The sequence below is a fragment of the Bufo gargarizans genome, chromosome 5 (assembly GCF_014858855.1).
Source record: "Bufo gargarizans isolate SCDJY-AF-19 chromosome 5, ASM1485885v1, whole genome shotgun sequence".
Classification (NCBI taxonomy): Eukaryota; Metazoa; Chordata; class Amphibia; order Anura; family Bufonidae; genus Bufo; species Bufo gargarizans.
This window is the reverse complement of record NC_058084.1, coordinates 232,410,925-232,436,387: the sequence shown is the minus strand read 5'-3', so window position 1 is coordinate 232,436,387 and position 25,463 is coordinate 232,410,925. Positions and strand designations below refer to the sequence as shown.

General features: G+C 42.7%; 1 protein-coding gene across 2 annotated transcripts in view; it reads left to right on the top strand.

Annotated features, from left to right (window-relative positions):
- GALNT1 (polypeptide N-acetylgalactosaminyltransferase 1) overlaps positions 1-4,728 on the top strand; it is a 554,146-nt gene extending 549,418 nt beyond the window's left edge. For both annotated transcript variants that reach the window (XM_044293081.1, XM_044293083.1), the window contains one exon: positions 3,658-4,728. In XM_044293081.1, coding sequence (XP_044149016.1) covers positions 3,658-3,804 — 147 coding nt within the window. In that variant the 3' untranslated portion in view covers positions 3,805-4,728. The remainder of the gene's footprint in view (positions 1-3,657) is intronic.
- The last annotated feature ends 20,735 nt before the right edge of the window (positions 4,729-25,463 follow it).

Sequence of the window (25,463 nt, the reverse complement as noted above, 5' to 3'; positions counted from 1 at the left end):
TGTCCATTATATGAGGAGGTACATTATGGGGTTGTTATTAATGTGAGGAGCATAGTGTTAATTTTTTAACCACCACGTGCCTCATATTAATAGTAAGCAACACAATCATTAACCCCATATAGCTCATAATATGAGGGACATGATTGGGTCACTGTTACTAGGCACATGGCGTTACTAAAGTCATAAGACCATGTGCCTCACATTAATACAGGCTTACAGCTTGAAGCACATACCTGTAAAAACAGCAAGATCATTCTGGATGATGTCATCTCTGTCTGATTAGTCACAAGTGGATGTTATTGGTCACATGGAGATGACATCATCAAAGGTCCCTTGAACATTGAGGACTGCGGTAAGTTTGTCTCTGCCCTACCCTCCGATTTCCCCTCCCTGACACTCCTTTTCCCCATCGGTCCACTATGTTATTTCACTCTGTTATTTCAAGTGATGTCCATTCTTCCCATCATGCAGGGCGTTGTCCTTACTGTACTACTTGAAGTAGTCTAAAATGCAGCAACTTTTAGGCAGGATTGATTTTTTTCAATTATTTTTTATTTATTTTTAAGTAAAAAATAGCTGTTGCAAGCCGTTTTAAAGTATATAGCAGATTATTCAAAAGTGTAAATACAATGTTTATTTTATGTTTTTCTGCTATTTTTCTTCTTTTTCTTTTTTTTTTTTTTAACTTAAATGCCAGAGAAAAAGATATATGTCCTATACCCTTTGGGTCCTTTTACATTCAGAATTAATTTGTCAGATCAATGATATAGCAAGTCAAATGGCACCTGAATTTATAGCATACTAGCAGAAGGACCCAGCTTTGAACGGGTACATTTCATCTATTTCATTAAATGTTTGTGTGTGTCGGTCGTTAAAAGATATCGACAGAATCCCCCCCATAACGTGACCTCTACAGCACCCCACCCCTTAACACTGACCCCCCCCCCCCCCCACAGTTCCCCGCCGACTTAAAATGGGACCCCATGCATCCATATGTCTTCCGTATCCGTTCCGTTTTTGCGGAACCATCTATTGAAAATGTTATGCCCAGCCCAATTTTTTTTTATGTACTTAATGTTTAAACATTATTGTATGCTTCTGTTTCCGATCTGCAAAAAACGGATCACAAACGGAAAAGCAAAATGGAAACACTACTGAAACGGAAAAACTGATCCGTTTAAAATGGACCACAAACCCATACGGTCACGTGCAAGAGGCCTAACACTGACCTCCATAGCGGACCGTCCCCTTAACTGTGACATTCACCGTTCCCTGGCCCCTTAACAGAGACCTCTACAGTGCCCGCCCTTTTTACAGTGACCTCTACCTGCTCCTGCACCCTTTACAGTAACCTCCACAGTGGCCCGCCTCTTTAACAATGACCTGCACAGCTGCTGCCCCTTTATTAGTGACCTCCACAGTACCCCATCTCCTTAAGTGATTTCCACAATAATCTGCCCCCTTAACAGTGACCTCTAAAGCACTCTGCCCCTTAACTCTGACCTCCATAGCGGACCGTCCCCTTAACTGTGACCTCCACAGCAGCCTACTCCCTTAACTTTGACCCCCACAGCACTACGCTTCCTTAACAGTGTCATCCACAGTGCCATCACCCTTTAAATGCGACCTACAGCAGTGAAGTAAAATGGCTGGGTTGTTATGGAAACCTGGAGTAAAACTTTGTATGCCAGCTTCTATTGGCTGATAAGGCTCATGTGATCGTGTGTATGGCAGTTGGGATATGGATGAAAGACCTGCGGGCTTCTATTAGCTAATCCAGGTCATGTGATGGTGTCATATTTGCATTTTTGGGGGAATATCTGAGGAACGGTACATCCTAGAGAGCTGAGTCAATCATTCAAGTGTAATATATCAATCCATGCATTGCAATATATAAACCAAATGCGTTTTGTAGCTTACATGCTCCTTCTTCAGTAGCTCCGAAAGCATGTAAGCTCCGAAACGCGTTTGGTTTCAATTTTGCAATCCTAAATATCTAAAATAAACGAGGACTCATATGGACTGAGAACAATAAGCAGAATTATGAACTATTTGTATTAACTTTTTTATATCATTTTATATTATGGAGATTATCAGGTTATTTTAATAAATGTTATTTTTAGTATATTTTAATTGGGGAGATTTAGGGTATTGAGACATCTTGTATTATAAATTGGTATAATTAAAGGATTGATGGATTACACTTATTTTTGTATACCATGATTATCATATATATATATATATATATATATATATATGTGTGTGTGTGTGTGTTTTCCTGTAAATATACTCATTTGAGCAATGCGTTTATCCCTCTCCCACATACAGTTTACTTTACAAGTAAAATATGCTTGTTTACACAAAGGGATGTTCTGCCAACATATGAGCATTTTTATGTAAGCATAAAAGATTCCATCTATACCAAATAAGTGAATTATGTCTTCTAATCATGGTGAACATTTACACTGGGAAGATCGTTCATATTCGAATTGTTTGTGCAATTATCTCCCCATATAAAAGGCCCTTACATTGGTGGATAGATATATTATAATAAATTAATTATATGTGAAGACCTTTTGTATCCATGCATTGTTACGATACACATGTACTAATTTGTAGTGTATCTGTAAAGAATAAATCAAGGATGGTGGGAATCAAATAGCAGGTACTGGTCTGTGTGTGTTGGTTTTCACACACACAGACCAGTACCTGCTATTTGATTCCCACCATCCTCTAGACCACAAACTGGGAGTCATCTAGACTCTACACCACCGGGCAAAGAAAATCCCCACCAGCACAGAGGTCAAGGCGAAGGAACTCAAACATCTCAGAGGGGCACTTAAAACTTGTGGGTATCCAGTTTGGGCCTTTGTCAAAACAGAAGGAAGGAGAAGAAAGAGCACCAAGACTACCAGTGAGGGCGAGAAGCATGACAGACGCAAGAATATGGTTATCCCATATGTAGCTGGGGTGTCTGAGAAACTCAAAAGGATTTTTAATAAACATCACATCCCTGTCTGCTTTAAACCCTGCAACACAGAGACAACAACTGGTTCACCCCAAAGACCGAACGCCTAAACACAAGATGGACAACATTGTGTACGCAGTCCAGTGCAATGAAGAATGCTCAGAAGTGTATACAACAACTACATCAGCGTATGGCTCAGCATAGAAGAGCCATAACCTCTGGTCAAGATTCAGCCGTGTACTTGCATCTAAAAGGAACAGGTCACACCTTTGAAGACAGTCAAGTACGTGTTTTGGATAAGGAGGTCGATTGGTACAAACGAGGTGTGAAGGAGGCCATCTACGTAAAAATGGAGAAGCCAAGCTTGAATAGAGGCGGGGGGGGGTTAGACATCTATTGTCTGCCACATGCAATGCTGTCTTGACACCTTTTTCTGGGAAGTCTTTGGGTATAATTACCAGATGTTGATTCAGTTACATATTTATTCCCAGAATTTTTGTACAGTCATTCAGAATTGAGAAAGCTCATTGGAAGAACGAGTGAATGTTTTCAAGAAATCTACAGTACGTCCAGTTGCCTTGATTTATTCTTTACAGATATACCATGACCTGGATAAATGAGAACCTTCACAGACATAATTTGTAGTGTGTTTTATTCTATTAAATGTGTTTTATGTTTCTTTTCTCTAGAAATTAACATTAATCCACGTGAATAGCAACCAGTGTCTGGACAAAGCTGCAGAAGAAGACAGTCAAGTACCCAGCATTAGAGACTGTAATGGCAGCCACTCTCAGCAGTGGCTTTTGCGTAACGTTACGCTTCCAGAAAACTTTTGAAATATCTTATTATTGGCAAACACATTGAGAGAATACAGAACATTAAATAAACTAAAAGAATTGACTGCGCTACCTCTGCACATTTAACTTGCACATCCTTGAGCATCCAGAGATTGAAAATAAACAATTTTCTGCACTTCTGAAATGTCGGGGGCACATATGACATCTTTGTAGGTGTTCCCGAAATTGTGAAATGGATCCCTTGTAAAGATGTGAAGTGGTATACTTTGTATCGGAACTGAAGTTTACAAGAAAGATCAAAGTCTTTATGGAATAATCCAGAAGAACTAAAGAAAATGCAAACTATTTTAAATCCCCAGGAAAGCTGCATATCTGTACAGTTCAGTATACAGTGCACTGGTTTTAGTGAACTGCTGATTCCCAAATGACATTTCCTATTCATGCCCATTGTTTCTACGTGCAGAAAACAGGGTTAAAAATAAATAAAAATCACGTGTATGAAAAGTACAATTTGTTATAACAAAATATCAGATTTATATGAAGGGTTTTGTTTAACCTCTGCTGGGATAATAACATTACAGAAACAAAATGTGATTTTATGTAGTTAAGTGATAGAATATATTTTTCATTAAGGAAATTGTGTTCATTTCAAGAGAAAAGGAGACCTGGGGATAGGAAAGTCAGTTTGGGGCTTGCTTTTCCTAATTCTTTTTTTTTTTTTGCTTGGGTACTGTTGTCATATTCACATTGCCTTCTAAAATTCAAGATTAATCATACCTTGCAACATATATTGTTGTATTAATTAATTGAATTCAACTTTGGTTGAAAATTCTAGACAGAGATAAATAGATTAAAAAACAAACAAGAATTGCAGCAAAGTATAACTGTGTATTTGTAGAGCTCAAAATTCATTCTACTGTACATTTTTTTACACAGCAATAAATCTAGTTTGTTCTAGCCAAATTCCATCTTTGTCTAACAAAATATTGTTGTAAAATTGAATAATAATGCACCACTTATGTGCCACATGATTCAGAAAAGGGTTTAATTCAAAGAGGACCTGTCGCCACAAAATGCAATGTAAACTGCAGCCAGTATGTTATAGAGCAGGAGAAGCTGAACAGGTTGATATCAAATTTTGTGGTAAAAGATTCAGTAAAAATTATATTTGATACATTTATTTTTCAGCTTTTTCCCAAATTAAGGGTACATTCATATGATAGTGAAAAAATTGCTATTTTTCAACCATTTTTGCTGCCATTTTCTGGCCATCTGTTTGTTATTAATGCCCCGTAAAACGGATGAATTCAATTGGCTTTTATTTTTATCCCAACCGTTGCAGTGCCCATGGTATTCATAATGCCCCCTGGACATCAAATTCCCTCCATAGTATTCCCCCAGTATTACTCCCATTTGTGCTATCCAGTATTATTAATGCCACATTAGTGGCCCCTAGTATTACTAATGCCCTAATTGGTGCCCCCACAGTATTATTCATGCCCTTTTAAGTTGCGCCCCTTATATAAAGAATGCACCCATTTGGCCCCTTTTCTGCCTGTTAAAAATAACCTCAACAACTTGCAAGCATGGGACACTCGCTCGCTACCCATTGAATGCAGCAGGACCTGCACTCTGTGTAGTGATGTAATCTCGCTGGGAGTGCAGGTCCTGCTGCATTCAGTGAGGAGTGAGTGTCCTCTGCATGCAAGTGGTGGAGGTATTTAACTCCTGAATGGCTTTTTTAACATCATTGTACCCATTTTTAACAGCCATTAGACGGGAGCACTCCTATCTTAAAGGCCGTTAAAAAAGGACCCATTAATCTTAGTCTTGCCATTTTCCTATTTTTTTTGTCCCTCCTTTATTGACTGGCCTGTAAAAAACAAAAAAACGGTCATGTGAATGTCCCCATTGTCTTCAATGAGTTCAAAAAATGGCTATTACATGGCCGTTTTTCCCATTCCTGTGGATGTAGCTTTAGGCAACAGCCGTGGACAGCTTTCAGTATGCAGGGGAGGTAATATAATTCACTGACTGATAGCATTCTGTTTATAAAGGTGGATTTGTTGGGAAGGAATCATTTACATGCAGCAATCACCTCCACAGTATGAGGTTGAGTGACTTGCTATAGCGATTGCTCATCCTCATTCAGCTACATAGCGATTGCTCATCCTCATTCAGCTACATTGTTTCTGGGCAGCAAATCGCTGTTCAGACAGCATTACCCATAAATGATAATTTAGCTGCCTGCATGAACAACAGTTTCTCCTAATGAACGAGCGTTTTGCTAGTTTGCTAGGTGATCTGCTGCACCTTTTAGATGGGCCCGATAATGTGCCCGATTATCTGGCTGTCTAAATCCAACTTGGTGTATACATAGGTAGCTGTCAGTCACTGATAACACTTCTACATGTTCTGAGAGTATTTTAGAAAATGCTGAGGTATAAATTATAATTTTTACTGAATCTTTTCCAGCAAAATTATATATCAGTCTGCTCAGCTTCTCCTGCTCTATAACATGTTTCCTGCAGATACATTGTAATGTAAAGTGAATTTGAAAGATTTGAGATTGCATAAGCTTACACAGGCTATGTGAATAAATATATTTACTAAGTGATTAAATATACGATAACACAAATAAATCACATACAGAATAATAAAAAGTAAATAAACATCACAAGCCTAAATGGGGTAGAGACTCCGTCGATCATGCCATAACCCATGGCTGTCTACCCCTTTATAACACATGACCGACACCCCAGGGTGTACAAGAGAAATATGGTACGTCATACTCGCATCCTGCAGCACGCATGTCTCTGAGGTCACTCAGGAATGTGGTCTTATCAGCATAATGGGGGATGGGTACTATCTCTAACCCACTACATTACAAGGGAAACTTATAAACTATTAAACAGAATTAAAGGGGAGAATCAGTCACTTAAAAATACCATTACAATACACTCCACCCCTGGTTCTTCCACTTTAGTTAGTTTTCAACACCCAATATCAGAACCTATTCTACATATATAGCCTAATCGTTTGACAGATAACTATTTCGGGACCATTGAATATCAAAAAAACGAAAAAAAAACACAAACAAAAACTGTGCGTTGGACTAACAAGAAGAGTCTCACTGAGATCTTCTTTACCTCTGATCTTCTTGGATAACAAAGTCTCTGGTGCTTAGTCAATTGTCCATTTCTTGATGATCTATGCACCTGCATGGCCTGTTTTTGTGTTGTTGTTACAAAGTCCAGTCTATGACCCCTCTTTTAATTCAAATGGGTTTTGCAGGTGTAATAATAGTGCAGGTCTCAGAGCCTCTTGTGTGTTAGACAGTCCATTACCTTTTCTTTGGGAGGAGCTTTGACACAGGGCCTCCTCCCCTCACTGGTCTGCAGATTGTTGCATCAGCCAGGCTGGTTGGTCAGGAAGTCTTGGGAAGACTATTGCCATTGAAGTCCAACCCTGGACAGCTGTAGTACAAGCAGCAAGGCCTTGTTCAGCATGGCAGACTAGTGGTTGAAGCCTTTTTTTGTTGGGTGACAGTCAGGTCACCGAAAACTTTTTCTTACCACACCTGGTTATGATGACTTTGGCAGCCCCTGGACTTTTCTGAGGTTGCCAGTCCTGGCTCAGTTTAAGAGCTGATACAACCTGCACTTAGGAAAGATGTACTTGAACAGTTCTACGCAATCTAGAAGATGTAAATTCGAAAAGCTCTGTCCATAATTTAAACTCGGTCCATGTCAGGGAAAGCCGTTAATAGGGTGGTTCCCTCTCCACCCCTGCATCAAATGGATCAAATAAACAAACAAAAGTCCTTAGAACTTTTGTCACTCCAACACTGTATATAACTCTTTCCAATGGTGCCATAGAGGTCTTCTGCCAAAGCAAAATAAACAGGTAAACCCTGAACCTTGTCTAATTATCTGTATCCTAACATACAAATTATTTTCACAAGTAAGGCCGAATGCACATGGCCGTGAGCGGTCCGTGGTAACACGGGCTGGATTCCTGCTGAGAGCAGGAGCGCACGGTGTCATTGGTTGCTATGACGCCGTTCGCTTCCTGCTGCCGCAGTACAGTAATACACTGGTATAGATCATACCAGTGTACTACCGTGTGCATTCGGCCTAATAGAGATCTTTGTCTTCATTCTTAAACACATCAAAACAATAGCAATGCGTGGGTATCTTTTTCAAGGTAAACCTATTAACCAAATAAAACACAACATCATTAATATAATTTTTATTCCTGACCCTTCTTAAGATACCTAATGCTGTTTGATGTTACTCTGCATTTAATACCCTTTGGCATTTTGGTTTACAGAAGTACACAGCTTTTCTTAATGTGGAAATTAATAGACTTTTTTTTTCTCTTGAAAAGACACAGAACTTCTCATCTTTCATGGGGGTGTCTTCTAACTAGGAGATTGGCATAACGACTGTCTTTGTGTCTGTGACGTCCACCCTGTCCTCCTCCCTCCCCTCTAAGTCATCTAAGTCCACCTCTTCCAGTCAGACGGTGTGATCCTCCTTCTTTTAGTCAGTCTTGTCTCAACTGATCATGAGGACAGATCTCTGGTGTTAGCAGAACATATAACACATAACCACAAACATCGAAATGAACAGATGCGAAAATGCAGACATGAACACATGAAAGACCAATAGGAAATGTTTCATTGACTTCAATTGAAAAAATGTAGAGCTCAATCAAAACTTTTGGCACCAATAAAAACCAAAAAAATTTCCAAGAAAAATAAAAAGTTTCATGTGCATCATATGGAAAAAAGTATATATCATACTCAATACGTATTCATTTCTTGCTGCAGCATCATTTATTCATATCAACACACAGCTCATAATAACCAAGCCGTTATACTTGAAGTACAGACTGCACACACAGCCAGGGCTGGTGCAAGGATTTTTGTCAACACAAGCGAATATACATTTTCCCATCATTTCACATTTCTGCCCCTCATAATTTATGTCCAGGGTCTGCTCTATCATAAGGCAGCCCAAGCAGCTACTTGAGGGCACAGAGAAGGGGGGGGGCATCTGGGCAGAAAACAATTAACTTACACTTGCCCCGCTGAGCCTGTGTGCCACGCAGCCCGGCCGCCCCTCACTGTCTCAGTCACAGAGCGAGCAGCACCAGCTGACAGGCTGAGGCAACAGCCGCAGAAAACACACACAAACAGTGAACTACGAGACCCTGGTGTATTTCAATCTCATTTAGCATGTCTTTCAGAAAAGTTTCTCCTGGGATTAGAACTCGTGACCTTTCACATCAGAGGCAAAGCACTTACCCACACAGCTATGAGAGCTGTGTAGCCAGTTATTTAAAAAATAAAAATTTAAATATAAGACTTCTACTGTAGATAACTTTTATGCCTAGTGTACATCCATACACATGATAGCTGCCCCAACACACCCAGCTCTGCTACATCCATGCACAGTGTGTTGAGGTAGCTGTCATGTGTATGGATGTACACTAGGTATAAAAGTTATCTACAGTAGAAGTCTTATATTTTATTTTTTTAAGCAACTGGCTATACAGCTCTAATAGCTGTGTGGGTAAGCGCCTTGCCTCTGATACAGAAGGTCATGGGTTCTAATCCCAGCATAAAGTTTTCTGAAAGACAGGCTAAATAAGAACACGAGCACCAAGTTATTACACATCACAAGACTTACTAACTTTGTCTTACTCCTCATACCCCCCTCCCCCTCCCTTCTTCATAGTCACTTTTGCATTGCCAACATCTATCTAAGCATTGTTTGCCTAGCCAACTATATGTTACTTAAGTCTTCTCTGTTAAGGCTGGGGGATGGAATCAGCCCACCACAGGCGTCGGACCACTTTTCCCGATTCTTACCTCTCCAAGATTTATCCAACTTTCCTGAGACTTCAGCAATGGAGAGAAACAAAGCTAGACAGACTAGGGGGTGGGACTATAAAATACGACTATCTGTTTGTCTATATCCCTTAACAGCCCAGACAAACCAACCCTTGTTTAAAGGTAGTGCATTGTTCAAGGTTCAACCTTCTTAAATCATCTTCAAGGTTTTTCAACTTTTCACATATGCCAAACAATACTTTATCTTTCTGACCAACATATCTTCTCACACTCTGGAAAGCAGAGCCTGGAAACTATAGGCCGGTAAGTTTAACATCTGTTGTGGGTAAACTGTTTGAAGGTTTTCTGAGAGATGCTATGTTAGAGCATCTTAACGGAAATAAACAAATAACGCCATATCAGCATGGCTTCGTGAGGGATCGATTATGTCAAACAAATGTAATCAGTTTCTATGAGGAGGTAAGTTCTAGACTTGACAGCGGCGAATCAATGGATGTCGTGTATCTGGACTTCTCCAAAGCATTTGACACTGTACCACATAAAAGGTTAGTATATAAAATGAGAATGCTCAGACTGGGAGAAAACGTCTGTAAGTGGGTAAGTAACTGGCTCAGTGATAGAAAACAGAGGGTGGTTATTAATGGTAAATACTCAGATTGGGTCACTGTCACTAGTGGAGTACCTCAGGGGTCAGTATTGGGCCCTATTCTCTTCAATATATTTATTAATGATCTTGTAGAAGGCTTGCATAGTAACATATCAATTTTTGCAGATGACACTAAACTGTGTAAAGTAATTAACACTGAAGAGGACAGTATACTACTACAGAGGGATCTGGATAGATTGGAGGCTTGGGCAGATAAGTGGCAGATGAGGTTTAACACTGACAAATGTAAAGTTATGCACATGGGAAGGAATAATGCAAGTCACCCATACTTATTAAATGGTAAAACACTCGGTAACACTGACATGGAAAAAGATCTAGGAATTTTAATAAACAGCAAACTAAGCTGCAAAAAACAGTGTCAGGCAGCTGCTGCCAAGGCAAATAAGAGAATGGGTTGCATCAAAAGGGGCATAGATGCCCGTGATGAGAACATAGTCCTACCACTTTACAAATCATTAGTCAGACCACACATGGAGTACTGTGTACAGTTCTGGGCTCCAGTGAACAAAGCAGACATAGCAGAGCTGGAGAGGGTCCAGAGGAGGGCAACTAAAGTAATAACTGGAATGGGGCAACTACAGTACCCTGAAAGATTATCAAAATTAGTGTTATTCACTTTAGAAAAAAGACGACTGAGAGGAGATCTAATTAATATGTATAAATATATCAGGGGTCAGTACAGAGATCTATCCCGTCATCTATTTATTCCCCGGACGGTGACTGTGACGAGGGGACATCCTATGTGTCTGGAGGAAAGAAGGTTTGTACACAAACATAGAAGAGGATTCTTTACGGTAAGAGCAGTGAGACTATGGAACTCTCTGCCTGAGGAGGTGCTGATGGTGAGTACAATAAAGGAATTCAAGAGGGGCCTGGATGTATTTCTGGAGCGTAATAATATTACAGGCTATAGCTACTATAGAGATATCATTGATCCAGGGATTTATTCTTATTGCCTGATTGGAGTCGGGAAGGAATTTTTATTCCCCTAAAGTGAGGAAAATTGGCTTCTACCTCACAGTTTTTTTTTGCCTTCCTCTGGATCAACTTGCAGGATGACAGGCCGAACTGGATGGACAAATGTATTTTTTCGGCCTTATGTACTATGTTACTAGAACTATTTCAACAGAGATATATTTCTAAAACCTTCATATTCATAATGCTAACCACACATCTATTGGTACAAACTAGGTACAATGCTTTTTTATTAACTAACCATCCTTTACTGCTCTAATCTCTAATGCTATGGCTACAGGTCTTTCCTTCTTGGACACACACATAGCATTAGGGTAACAAAACATAAACAGTTCATTTCTTAACTTGCAACAAAAGTGCGGTTCTGATTGTAGACACACGCTTTCTTTCTTGCTAGTGCCATAAATGAACATCCTGACACTGGTCTGTTCTCTAACTCATCAGAATCCTCCTCAACATCACAGGAGCTCTGATGTCCACAGTCTGCAAGCTCTAACTTCACAGAGTCTTAAATATTTTCACTAGAATCTGCTCAGTTCTACAACTTTCAAAAGAACTTTGCAAGATTCTACCAAGCCCACTACAGCTCCACTCACAGCTTATAGCATATTCATGTGCTCAAATCCCACTACTGCCACCATTTGTAACGTAAAGTGAATTTTAAAGATTTGAGAATGAATAAGCTTACACAGGCTATCTGAATAAATATATTTACTAAGCGATTAAATATTCGATAATACAACAAAATCACATACAGAATAATAAAAAGTAAATAAGCATCACAAGCCTAAATTGGGTGGAGACTTTGTTGATGCTATAACCCATGGATGTCTACCCAGTTATAACACATGACTGACACCCCAGGGTGTACAAGATAAATAGGGTAAGTTATACTCAAATCCTACCTAGAATGGAGGGCCTGGTGAGTCTGCTAAGTGAATGTGTGTCATAATGTTTTAACATGTGCAGCATGCATGTCTCTGAGATCACTCAGGAATGTGGTCTTATCAGCACAATTGGGGATGGGTATTATCTCTAACCCACTACATTTCAAGGGAAATGTATAAACTATTACATACAGTATTAAACCGAATTAAAGGGGAGAACCAATCCATCACTTAAAAATACCCTTACCATTAGTGATGGACCAACATCGGCCGGGACGGTTCGCGATCGCGATCAAATGTTCGGTGGGCCCCATTCACTTTAAAGGCAGGCGAATCTGGAATACCTTCAGGTCATATTTGCAGCCACCAAATACTTAATAGAAGTGCACAAATACGAGATGTATTATTCAAATTTGCGATCTCCATTCATTCTTATTTTCAATGCAAAATATCGGCAATGTCATTTTCGCCTATGCGCATGCGCGTGGCTTACTACAGCAACTGGGTTTCCACCAGACCGAAGTTGGATGCTATCAGAAAAGATGGTCGGCAATAATTTTTGCGACGTTGAGGAAGAATTGCTGATAACTGTAAGTAATTGGATTACATTTCACATGCATGTTATAACAATTGCTGTATATGCAGATCGAGTGTTTAAAAAAGCGCCATTGGGAAAATCCCTAATGATGCGATTTATTTTTTTGTGGTACACACAACTTCACATTTTATAAGGTCTCATGAGTTATTAGTGATTGGTGCACTAAGTATTGTTGCGAGAACTTGCCACTCCCAAAAATTATCCAATAGGCATTCACCTGACGGCACACAACTTTGTAGTATTCTGTGACTGGAGGTACATTAGACCGTCACAGGATAAATATGTAACTGTCGGCCAGTACAGGCCCCAAAAATTTGCCAATAGGCGTTCACCTGACAGCAAAGAACTTTTGGATTCTGTGGCTTGAGGTACATTAGACGGTCACAGGATAAATATGTAACTGTCGGCCAGTACAGGCCCCAAAAATTAGCCAATAGGCATTCACCTGACAGAAAAGAATTTAGGATTCTGTGGCTAGTGGTGCATTATGTGGTCACAGGATAAAAATGTAACTGTCGGATTCTGTGGTTGGAGGTACATTAGGTGGTCACAGCATAAAAATGTAACTGTTGGCCAGTACAGACCCTAAAAATGTGGCATTCAATGGACACAAAAGGCCTTTTATGCCGCTGTATTTACCTAAGACAGGGACCATGATTTGTTCTGGGTGGTGGCGGATATTTGTGGGCTGTCATGAGGAATTTCCATCAAAAATGGTCGACTCACCACATGTGTTGAATTCCTCAGAGATCCATGCCTCATTCATTTTTAGAAATGTGAGGTAGTCCATACTGTTGTGAGCTAGGCGAGTGCGCTTATCGGTCACGATTTCCCCTGCTGCGCTGAACGTCCTTTCGGACAGGAAACTGGACGAGGGGCAAGGCAACAGTTCCATGGCAAATTGTGCCAGCTATGGCCACAGGTCAAGCCTGCAGACCCAGCAGTCCAGGGGTTCATCGCTTCTCAAAGCGTCCACATCGGCCGTAAACCTGATGTAGTCGTGCACCTGTTGGTCTAGGCCAGGGGTAGGCAACCTCTGGCTCCCAGCTGTTGTAAAACTGCAACTCCCAGTATGCATACTTGCTCTGCTCTTCTAAGAACTCTCATAGAAATGAATGGAGCATGCTGGGAATTGTAGTTTTACAACAGCTGGGAGCCGGAGGTTGCCTACCCCATGTCTAGGCGTTCTCTGAGCCTGGATCCGGAGGACGGCTGTCGATGGGTTGGCTGATCTCATATTCGAAGTGACCAACACATCTTCAAACCGCCCTCTTCTTCCATGCACTGTTGTATTGGTACCCGCAACTGTTTCTCTGTGAGTGAAAATTCCTCTTCCAGCACCCGCAAAAGCAGAATGCAGCATTTCTCGAATCAATGCCTGGAAGTGCTGCATTCTGACAGCCCTCTGTGATGGTGGTAACATTTCCGCGATTTTGTGTTTGTACCGGGGGGTCTAAGTACGTTGCCACCCAGTACTGGTCTTTGCTCTTTATGCTTTTTATACGGGGGTCCCTCTTCAAACACTGGAGTATGAAGGCCCCCATTTGCACTAAACTGGAAGCGGTGGAGTGTCCTGGCTCCTGCTCATCATCCAGGATAATGTCGTCCTCGTTCTCCTCCAACCATCTATGGACAACACGAGGGATCCCAGAAAAGTTTTAACGCATGCTCTTCTTGCTCCTCCTCTCCCTCGGCAGCATCCTCCTCTGACTCCTTTTTAGATTCCTATTGTTGAATTGTCTCAGATGGAGTAGCCGCCCCCTAGGAATTCATCCAGCATTGCGACTTCCTCATCCTCCTGCTCCTAGATGGCTCGATCAATCGACCCAACGCAATGCACGCTCCAGAAAGAAGGCATGAGGTACAATGTCACTGATGGCGCACTGGCTGCAATTGACCAGTTTGGTGATCTCATCAAATGGCCTCAGAAGTCTGCATGCATCGCGCATGAGCAGCCACTGGCACGGTGAAAAAAACCAAGCTCCCTAGAACCTGTTCTGCCACAGAGATGTACAGGTAGCCATTAACTGCACGTTTCTGCTGGAGCAGCCTATCAAGCATATACAAGGTGGAGTTCCATCGCATCAGGCAGTCACACATCAGATGTCTGATGGGTAGGTGGTGTCGCCGCTAAATGTCAGCAAGGCAAGCCATGGCTGTGTAAGATCTTCTAAAATGGCCAGAGATTTTCCTGGCCTGCGGCAAGACGTCCTGGACCCAGGGGTATTTGGCAACCAATTGCTGCACGACTAAGTTCAAGACGTGTGCCATGCACGCATGTGTGTCATTTTGCCCTGTTTTAACGCGTTCAGCAGATTGGCTCCATTGTCGCACACCATTTTACCAACTGTCAAATTGAGCGGGGTTAGCCACTGATCTGCCCGTGACCATAAAGCTGAAAGGAGTGCAGAATCGCTGTGGCTCTTGGCTTCCAGGCACAACAAACGCAGCACAGCATGGCAATGTCTCACCTAGCACATCAAACAGGATCTGGGGATTTTGGGGGGCACAGCGGAAGAGACGGTAGCAGCGGAAAAGGAGGAGTCAGCTGAGGAGGAGAGGGAGGATGAGAAGAAGAGGCAGGCCTGCATGCAATCCGTGGCGGTAACACCAAATCTACACCGGTGCCACGGGTTGCATGCTTGACGGCCGTCAGAAGGTTCACCCAGTGGGCAGTAAAAGTTTTGTACCTTCCCTGCTAGACCATGTGGTTATGGTCAGATGTATCTTGGCACCGACACTGTGTGCCAGAGATACATTCACTTGCCGCTAAATGTGGCCATATAGCTCTGGGATGCCCTTCTGGGATAAATATTTTCTCCAGGGACCTTCCATTGCGGTGTTCCAATGGCCACAAATTTTCTAAAGGCCTCCGAGTCCACCAGTTTATATGGCAGTAGTTGGCGGGCTAGCAGTTCTGACAAGCTAGAGGTCAGCCGTTGGGCATCATCTTTTTTTGCTCGAACATTTGGGGCAAGGAAACCTGCCTTTTGCCAGATGAACGCGACAACCGCATGGTGGAAGGTGGAGTGGAGGGTAACTGGGAGGATAAGGAAAAGAGGCAGGAGGTTGAGCGCCGGGAGTGTGGCTTTGTGGGTTCTGATAGTGTAGCTCCCACTGGGCTCGGTGATGGGAGGCCAGGTGCCTTCTTAAGGCGGTCATCCCTAGGTTAGTGTTGGGCTTTCCGCGACTTAGGCGTTGACAGCACAGGCTGCAGATAACAACTCTATTGACAACAGCGGACACATTAGAAAAAGCCCACACTGAGGAGCCATGTGCCGGCATCCTGGGAGCGCTGGATGTGATGTGCATGGTGGATGTTTCGTTACAGATACATTAGCAGTCTGCTTTTTGCCTCCTGTGCACTGTAAGTTCTGCCTGCTTCTCCTCCCTTTCTGCTGCTCCGTCTCTCCCTCTGAACTCCCCTCCTCTTCCTCTCTTGTGGACACCCACGTGACGTCCATCAACACGTCATCATCGGATTTGTCACCTTCACCACCACTGACATTAGAGAACTTTGAGTAAGCAGTAACCACCCTCCTTGGGCTGATCTGGGTACTGTCGTCAGACTGCTGGGTGGCGACCGTTGATACCTCATCTTCCCGATCCGATGCCAAGAATGGCTGTGCATCAGTAAGGTCTTGGAATGTATGGGAAAATAATTCCTCTGACTCGAGCGGAGGGGATATGGTGGTCGTGTCTTTGGGGGTAGACACAGCAGAGAGTGAAGAGGGTGCAGAAGAGGAAGGTTGAGTGAGCCACTCAACCAAGTCTGGTGCATCTTTCGACGTAATCGCACGCACTTTCTGCAACTTCCCACTTAGACTCCGGCCTGGTGCACCTGCCCGACCCCTACAACCCCTGCAGAATGACCTACCTCTTCATCTGCCTGTCATTTTCAAAATGACCCTGTGACAAAAGTCCCTATAGAAGATCAGTATTTGTGGAAGAAGATATATCACACCCCTGCCTCAATCATTATTTTTTTTTTTGTGGGAAGGGGGGGGGGGGGGCAACTGGAAAATCACACCAGTAGAAATTATTGGTTCCAATAGTGTTTTTCACTCTGTGTAGATGCGGTGAAGCAGACAAAAAACACAGACGAATGCTGCACTACAGTCTCAATTGACTGTCCTGTACCACCTGATGGATGTGTCATGGGTCAAAGTTCTTGACAATGTAAAAGAACATGGCGGGAACGAATATCGCCATATGTTCGATGAATTGCAAATGGGCAAAGTTTGCCGAGAACCGACAGCCGGGCGAACCGCAAGGCCATCACTACTTAAAATACATACATTTTGTGGTAACAGGTCCTCTTTAATGATCCATAGTTAAATGTCAACATTGTGTATGGCTAAGTAGACAACATGTGACCAGGGTTCACAGAAATCACTATATAACATTTTGTAACAATGCCACTTTAAACTCTTAAGGACACAGGACGTACAGGTACGCCCTGATGTCCTGGTACTTAAGGACACAGGACGTACCTGTACGTCCTGTGTAGTTCTGATCACCGGCGGGCGGTGATCGGAACTGGGTGCCTGCTCAAATGACCCCCCTAGTGTCGGCGATCGCAGCAAATCGCAGGTCAATTCAGACCTGCTGTTTTCTGCGTTTCTGGGTTATTCAGGTCTCTGGGGACCCGATAACCCGGAACAGGATGGTGATAATACACCACGAAGCACCATCCTGCGATCCTGAGAGGTGATGGTGACATCACCTATCAGGATCGGCTCTGATTGGTTGCAGGGGCGGGCGCTTCAAAATTAGTGCAGCGCTCCTCTCCTCCTCCTTTTGTGTCCGGGAGCTGAGGAGAGAGGAGCAAGCTGCACGGATCTCCAGGGCCGGCACCCCAGCATCCCCATCTGTGCACCAGCACCCCCTTCTGACCCTTAACAGTAAAAGGTATTTAGGCAAAGGTTAGGGACAGGTTAGGTTAGGCAGGGATATTCAGGGAAAGTAAGTGGAAAAAAATAAAATAAAGTTTTTGATTGCATCACCCTAAATTGGGTGTCTGGGGTCCACAGCACAGCTGTGTGACCCTATACCCCCCCCCCCAGGTGTGCTGCAGCTTTCCCCCCCCCCCCACAACTTTTTTTGAGCATTTTATTTTTATTTTTTCTGCGTATGCTGACTGTGGCCGTCACTCTTAGCGTCCGCCAACTGTTACCATGATCAACGAGTTTGAATTTTTTATTTTTTTTGCCCTTTTTTATTTTTGGGTCTGTTAGGTTTAGAGTAAAGTCCATGAACACCCGTGCCCCCGCACCAAATAAAATTTAACACGCGCACACACACACACACACTCCCCTTTGGCCCGCCGGATGTTCTCGGACGAGGAGGCATACGCCCAGCTTGCCTCTGAGTCCGAGAGCCCCAGTGAGGATGAGGATTAGGGTGGACTAGCAATGATGATGAGCCCCCAAGGCGGTGGAGACGCCGCCAGGCGGAGAAAGGGGACCGCCATTCTAGGGACCCTGTGGCCCACACTAGTACGAGCAGCTCTGCGGCTCGTACTAGTTTTCTGGCCCGCCAGATGAGCCCCCTACCGGTGAACTTGTCTGGTGTACCCCAGAGCATTTTGAGCCTGCAATTCCTGATTTTTTTGGTCAACCAGGAATCCAGATTTCCACAGTGGGTTTCACTGAATATGACTATTTTAGTCTTTTTTTCAGTGACCACTTTGTAAATCTGATGGTGGAGCAAACGAACCTGTATGCCCAACAGTTTGTTGCTCAACACCCGGGCTCCTTTTGGTGGCTGGACTCTGGTCAGTGCAGCCAAGATGAGGATGTTTTGGGGCCTCGTGCTGCACATGGGCCTAGTCAAAAAACTTAGTGTCAGGCATTACTGGAGTGGGGACGTACTCTACCAGGCCACTTTACAGTACGGCCATGAAACGTACCCGGTTTGAGGCCATCCGGAAATGCCTGCATTATGCAGATAATGCAGCATGTCCCCTCCCCCAAGGTGATCCTACCTGTGACCACCTGTAGAAAATCAGGCCAGTCATCAATCACTTTGGGGCCAAATTTGTGCAGGTCTATGTACCTGGAAGGGAGGTCGCGGCTGATGAATCTCTCGTTGCTTTCAATGGGAGACTCATTTTCTGCCAGTATGTTCCCTCTAAGCGGGCGAGGTATGGCTTGAAGCTGTACAAACTTTGTGAGAGTACCTCAGGGTTCACTTACAAGTTTTGTGCATACGAGGGGCGAGATTCCCGTATTGAACCCCCAGAATGTCCCCCCACTCTGGGTGTTAGCGGGAAACTTGTGTGGGACCTTATGCACCCACTGCTAGATAAGGGTTACCACCTGTACATGGATAACTTTTATACTAGTATCCCCTTGTTCCAGTCCCTCGCCGCCAGATCCACGTCGGCATGTGGGACCGTGCAGAAAAATCAATGCGGCCTCCCTACCCACCCCCTCCAGGTACCTATCCCCAGGGGTGCAACCCGTGCCCTTACCAGTGGAAACCTGTTGCTGGTCAGATATAAGGACAAGAGGGATGTCCTTGTTCTGTCCACAATTCACAGTAACGGCATCACCCCTGTCCCTGTGCGAGGTACCACTGCAACAGTCCTCAAGCCTGATTGCATCGTCGACTACAATTGGTATATGGGAGGAGTTGATCTCTCTAATCAAGTCCTCAAGCCATATAATGCCATGCGCAAAACCCAGACATGGTACAAAAAAGTTGCGGTCTACTTGGTACAGGTTGCCTTGTACAATTCTTTTGTGCTGTCCCAGAGCGCTGGCAACACAGGGACATTCCTTAAGTTCTATGAGGCAGTCCTCAGTCCTTCAGTTCTATGAGGCAGGCCCTGATCTTTTCTGACCAGGAAAGAGCAGGCCGGAGTACCTCGGGAACTGGAGGTGGACGGATCGTCCCTGGCCAACACTTTGCAGGTGTGGTCCCCCATACTGGAAAGAAGGGACGGACCCCAAAAAAGTGCAGTGTGTGTCACAGGAGAGGGATACGGAAGGACACCACCACTCAGTGTGACACGTGCCCCATCATCTGGGCCTCTGCATTGACGGTTGCTTCAGGGAGTACCACACTTCCATGGAGTACTAAATTTATATTCCCCTTCCCCAAATTTAGCCACTGACAATCGGATAAAAAACTATGGTTCTCAGACTTGAGACACTAAAATGAAAAATAATAAAAAATTAAAAAATATTTAGTAAAACTAAAATAAATTATTAGGTATCGCCGCGTCAATAAGAATCTGCTCTATACAAATACCCTATGACCTAACCCCTCAGATGAACACGGTCAAAAAAATAAAATAAAAACGGTGGAAAAAAAGGTATTTTTTAGTCACCTTACATCACAAAAATTGTAATAAGCAAGCGATCAAAAAGTCATATGCCCCCCAACATAGTGCCAATAAAACTGTCCTCTCATCCCACAAAAAATGAGCCCCTACCTAAGATAATCGGCTAAAAACTAAAATAAAAACTGACTCTTAGACTATGGAGATACTAAAATGTTTTTTTTGTTTATAAAAAGATAATATAGTGTAAAACATAAAAAAACACGGTCAAAAGACTTAAATAAAAACGGTGCCAAAACAGCAATTTTGGGGCAAATTTTCCATTTTAATCATTTTTTTCCAGTAAAAAAGCAACGGTTAACTTAATATTAATTTTTTTTTGGGAGGGGGCAGTAAACTAGTAAAACGTCACCTTTAATTGCATAGGAGAATAAAAAGGTCCCTACAGACAAACAAACATGTAAAACATACACGACCTAAGCCTGATATCAGAGACAACACCAATTGTGACTAAGATACCGACGTTGGTGCTAGTGGTCGGCTAGGCAAACAAAAGAAACGTAGAAGGACAACAAGGGGTATTGTTATACAGAGTACACTAACCCTAATGCCTCCCTACTTGTCCTAGTCCACCCTAATGAAATATCCAAGGGACGGGGTCCAAAGAAGCCCTGCAACGGGTGGCCCAGACTGGAACTCTGATCCTACACGGGAAGCCCTGTTAAGGCCCTAACCAGCAATAAAAAGACCCAGTGTCCAGTGGATAAAGCAAAAATGGTTACCACACATGAATTGGGGCTGTAGGAAATAATACCCCAACCAGACCCAATCAGGTGAGACATAAAATATACTGTAGTGTCTAGGTGTTAGTGGTGGGCTAAACAAAAGGTAAACTGTAGGAGGACAAAAGGGGTATTGGTATAGTGAATACACTAACCCTAGTGCCTCCCTACTACTCCAATGAGAGGTTTTCTCCTCTTCTTTCCTCCTCCCATATTTATTTAAATCTATACTGAGTTCGCCCTGTGGCCATGTCTCCACTAGTCTGACCAATAAGGGGTGTTCCTATTTTGATGTCCTGCGATCCTGAGGAGATGTTGTGCATGATATCATACTCAGATGGGCTACTAAATTAACACAATCCTGTTGGGCTGTTGTATATTACATGTCTGTAAGCGCACTAATGCGCAAGTGCGGCCAGCTTAGCTCCGATCACATGATGGCTAGTATGACGCCGCCGTCTGATGATGTCGGCTCCTCTCCTGCGCTCACGTGACGCTGAAGCTTCCGACTGCCTTGCGTTCCATCCCAGGCCTCATGATACACATAAGACCGGATCTTTCTGCGCATGTGCGGTCATGTGGTCTCGGTTTCCCCGATCACGTGACCGCTTGGTTGAGGCGCATCTTCTGATGTCATCAGAGGACGTTGTGTCAGCTGATGGAGATTGCTGTAGATGCATCTCACCTGGCCCCTCTGTCTTTATAATGGGGCAGTCCAGCCTCATATGCTGCTGGTCCATCTACCCTCACAGACACCCTCACTCTGGGTCCTGCCTGTATTTGGGTCTACAGCCATACGCTGACCGCAGCCACCAAACAGTAAGTTATTATCCCCCATCATCCTATGTTGGATGATTGGTGGCAACCTATTGGTTATTATACTTACGTGGTCTTTGTTTGTTTTTTATTGTTATGTTCTAGGCTCAGCCACATACTGACTGTAGCTACTACACAGTTTTCCCTAGCCGTTGGGCCGTACGCCAGCTGGGGCAACCATCATTACGCCCCATGTCCCCTGAAGAATCTTGGGGCCTATGTTGAGGAAACTTGTCGGGACACTTGAGTATTTTTGTTTAATTTGTTTGGGTCTGGTTGGGGTATCTTTTCCAACAGCCCTAATCAATGTGTTGTAACCACTTTGTATTATCCATCGGACATTTTGTCTTTCTATTTGTCTTTCTATCGCTGGTTAGGGCCTTAACAGGGCTTCCAGTGTAGTATTGGAGTTCTAGTCCGGGCTTTTATGGGGTCTTTTTGGACTTTGCCCCTTGGATATATCATTAGGGTGGACTAGGAGTAGTAGGGAGGCACTAGGGTTAGTGTATTCACTATACCAATACCCCTTTTGTTCTCCTACGGTTTACCTTTTGGTTAGCCCACCACTAACACCTAGACACTACAGTATATTTTTTGTCTAACCTGATTGGGTCTGGTTGGGGTATTATTTCCTACAGCCCCAATTCATGTGTGGTAACCATTTTTGCTTTATCCACTGGACACTGGGTCTTTTTATTGCTGGTTAGGGCCTTAACAGGGCTTCCAGTGTAGGATCAGTGTTCCAGTATGGGCCACCCCTTGCGGGGCTTTTTTGGACCCCGTTCCTAGGATATTTCATTAGGGTGGACTAGAACAAGTAGGGAGGCATTAGGGTTAGTGTACTCTGTATAACAATACCCCTTGTTGTCCTTCTACGTTTCATTTGTTTGCCTAGCCCACCACTAGCACCAACGTCAGTATCTTAGTCACAATTGGTGTTGTCTCTGATATCAGGCTTAGGTCGTGTATGTTTTACATGTTTGTTTGTCTGTAGGGGCCTTTTTATTCTCCTATGCAATTAAAAGTGACGTTTTACTTTAGTTTACTGCCCCCTCCAATAATTTTTTTGCATTCTTTGGAGCAGTGTTCAGGTGGGCTCTATTGCCTTATCCTGTTTGACCCTCTTCTAAAACTTAATATTACCCTGATTCTGCAGTTTACAGAAACACCCCATATGTGGTGGTAAACTGCTGTATGACCAAGGCGCAGAAGGAAAGGAACGCCATATGGTTTCTGGAAGGCAGATTTTGATGGCCTTTTTTTGGCACCATGTCCCATTTGAAGCCTCCCCCGATGCACCCCTAGATTAGAAACTCCATAAAAGCGACCCCATTTAAGAAACTACACCCCTCAACGTATTCAAAACTGATTTTACAAACTTTATTAACTCTTTAGGTGTTTCTCAACAGTTTATGGCAAATGGAGATGAAATTTCAGAATTTCTAAACTAAAAATAGTACCAACAAAATTGCCACCTTATCCCGTTGTTTCCAAAACTACACAGCGCACCTTTCCCTTTATGCCCAACTGTGTACCCGTACAGTAGTTACGGCCACATATGGGGTGTTTCTGCAAACTACAGAATCGGGGCAATAAATATAGCATTTTGTTTTGCTGTTAACCCTTCATCGGGGCAATAAATATAGCATTTTGTTTTGCTGTTAAAATTCATTAAAATTGGAAATTTTGCAAAAAATTTGAATTCTCTAATTTCATCTCCATTTGCCAATAACTCTTGTGCTACACCTACAGGGTTAACAAAGTTTTTAAAATCAGTTTTCAATACCTTGAAGGGTGTAGTTTCTTAGATGGGGTCACTTTTATGGAGTTTCTACTCTAGGGGTGCATCAGGGGGACTTCAAAAGGGACATGGTGTAAATAAACCAGTCCAGCAAAATCTGCCTTCCAAAAACCACACGGCGCACCTTTCCCTCTACGCCCTACTGTGTGCCTGTACAGTAGTTTACGGCAACATACGGGGTGTTTCAGCAAATTACAGAATTGGGGCAATAAATATAGCATTTTGTTTGGCTGTTAACCCTTGCTTTGTTACTGGAAAAATGGATTAAAATAGAAAATTTGCCAAAAAAATGTAATTCTTACATTTCATCTCCATTTGCCAATAACTCTTGTGCAACCCCTAAATTGTTAACAACGTTTTTAAAATCAGTTTTGAATACCTTGAGGGGTGTCGTTTCTTAGATGGGGTCACTTTTATGGCGTTTCTACATCAGGGGGCTTCAAATGTAACATGGTGTAAATAAACCAGTCCAGCAAAATCTGCCTTCCAAAAACCACACGGCGCACCTTTCCCTCTACGCCCAACCGTGTGCCTGTACAGTAGTTTATGGCCACATATGGGGTGTTTCTGCAAACTACAGAATCAGGACAATAAATATAGCATTTTGTTTGGCTGTTAACCCTTGCTTTGTTACTGGAAAAATGAATCAAAATGTAAAATTTGCCCAAAAATCTAAATTCAGAAATTTTATCTCCATTTGCCATTAACTCTTGTGGAACACCTAAATCAGTTTTGAATACTTTGAGGGGTGTAGTTTCTAGAATGGGGTGGTTTCTATTATGTAAGCCTCACAAAGTGACTTCAGACCTGAACTGGTCCCTAAAAAGTGTTTTTTTTTTAATTTGAAGATTTGCTTCTAAACTGTAACATCCCCAAAAACTAAAATGTCATTTCCAAAATGATCCAAACATGAAGTAGACATATGGGGAATGTAAAGTAAGGACTATTTTTGTAGGTATTACTATGTATTATACAAGTTGAGAAATTGAAACTTGGAAATTTGCTAATTTTTCCCAAATTTTGGTAAATTTGGTATTTTTTTATAAATAAAAATGATTTTATTTATTTTTTTACTTCATTTTAACAGTGTCATGAAGTACAATATGTGATGAAAAAACAATCTCAGAATGGCCTGGATAAGTCAAAGCGTTTTAAAGTTATCACCACATAAAGTGACACTGGTCAGATTTGCAAAAAAATTGTACTGGGCTAACTGAGGGCAGCAAACCCTGGGTAACTTTCATGAACTGACCCAGCCATTTTGCTAAAATTGGTATTTAGAAGCTGGAATAGAGCTAGGGCACATTCTAGGGCACATTCTCTAGGGCGCATTATAGGGCATATTCTCTAGGGCGTAATATGCTAGGGCACATTCTCTGTACTGAGCAGACTCCAGCGCGTCTCGATACTAATTAGTAAAACAGCTGGGTCATTTCAAGAAAGTTATCCAGTGTTTTTCTCAGGGTCCCTGTCATCAATTTCTGCTGCCCTCAGATACAGTGCGGGCAGTATATAAACTAGTGGCACATTCCCTTTAAAGTGTGTCTCCAGGTATAAATGAAATCTCATATGCTGCAGTACTGACCATAAACTTTAAAGGCATTGTCTAAGGTGTTCCTGCAGCAATGATGTAACATACAGCAGTCATTTACTATAAATGCACCCAGACACCTTATTCTGGCTTCTAGATTTTTCCATAAATACTTCTATTAACTTGACCTTTTATTTTCTCTTTACATCACCCTTTGGAGAACACATCCAGCAAGCTTTGCAGCCTCTTCAGTCTGCTGATCAGTGATTGTCCTGTCCAAGGTCCTGGAAAACAGCTTTAGTAATACTTTGTGGAAGAGACTACGTCCTTTAGTATAGGTAAACAACTTCACATGCAGAAAGGTTACCTGTATCATAGTCATATTCAATACATTAACCAATCTTGGGATACTTCTGTGGCCAACAGTTAAGGATCCTGAGCAGATACAAATCTCAGCAGTTGTTTTATATTGTAATTAAATCTGTGAAATATA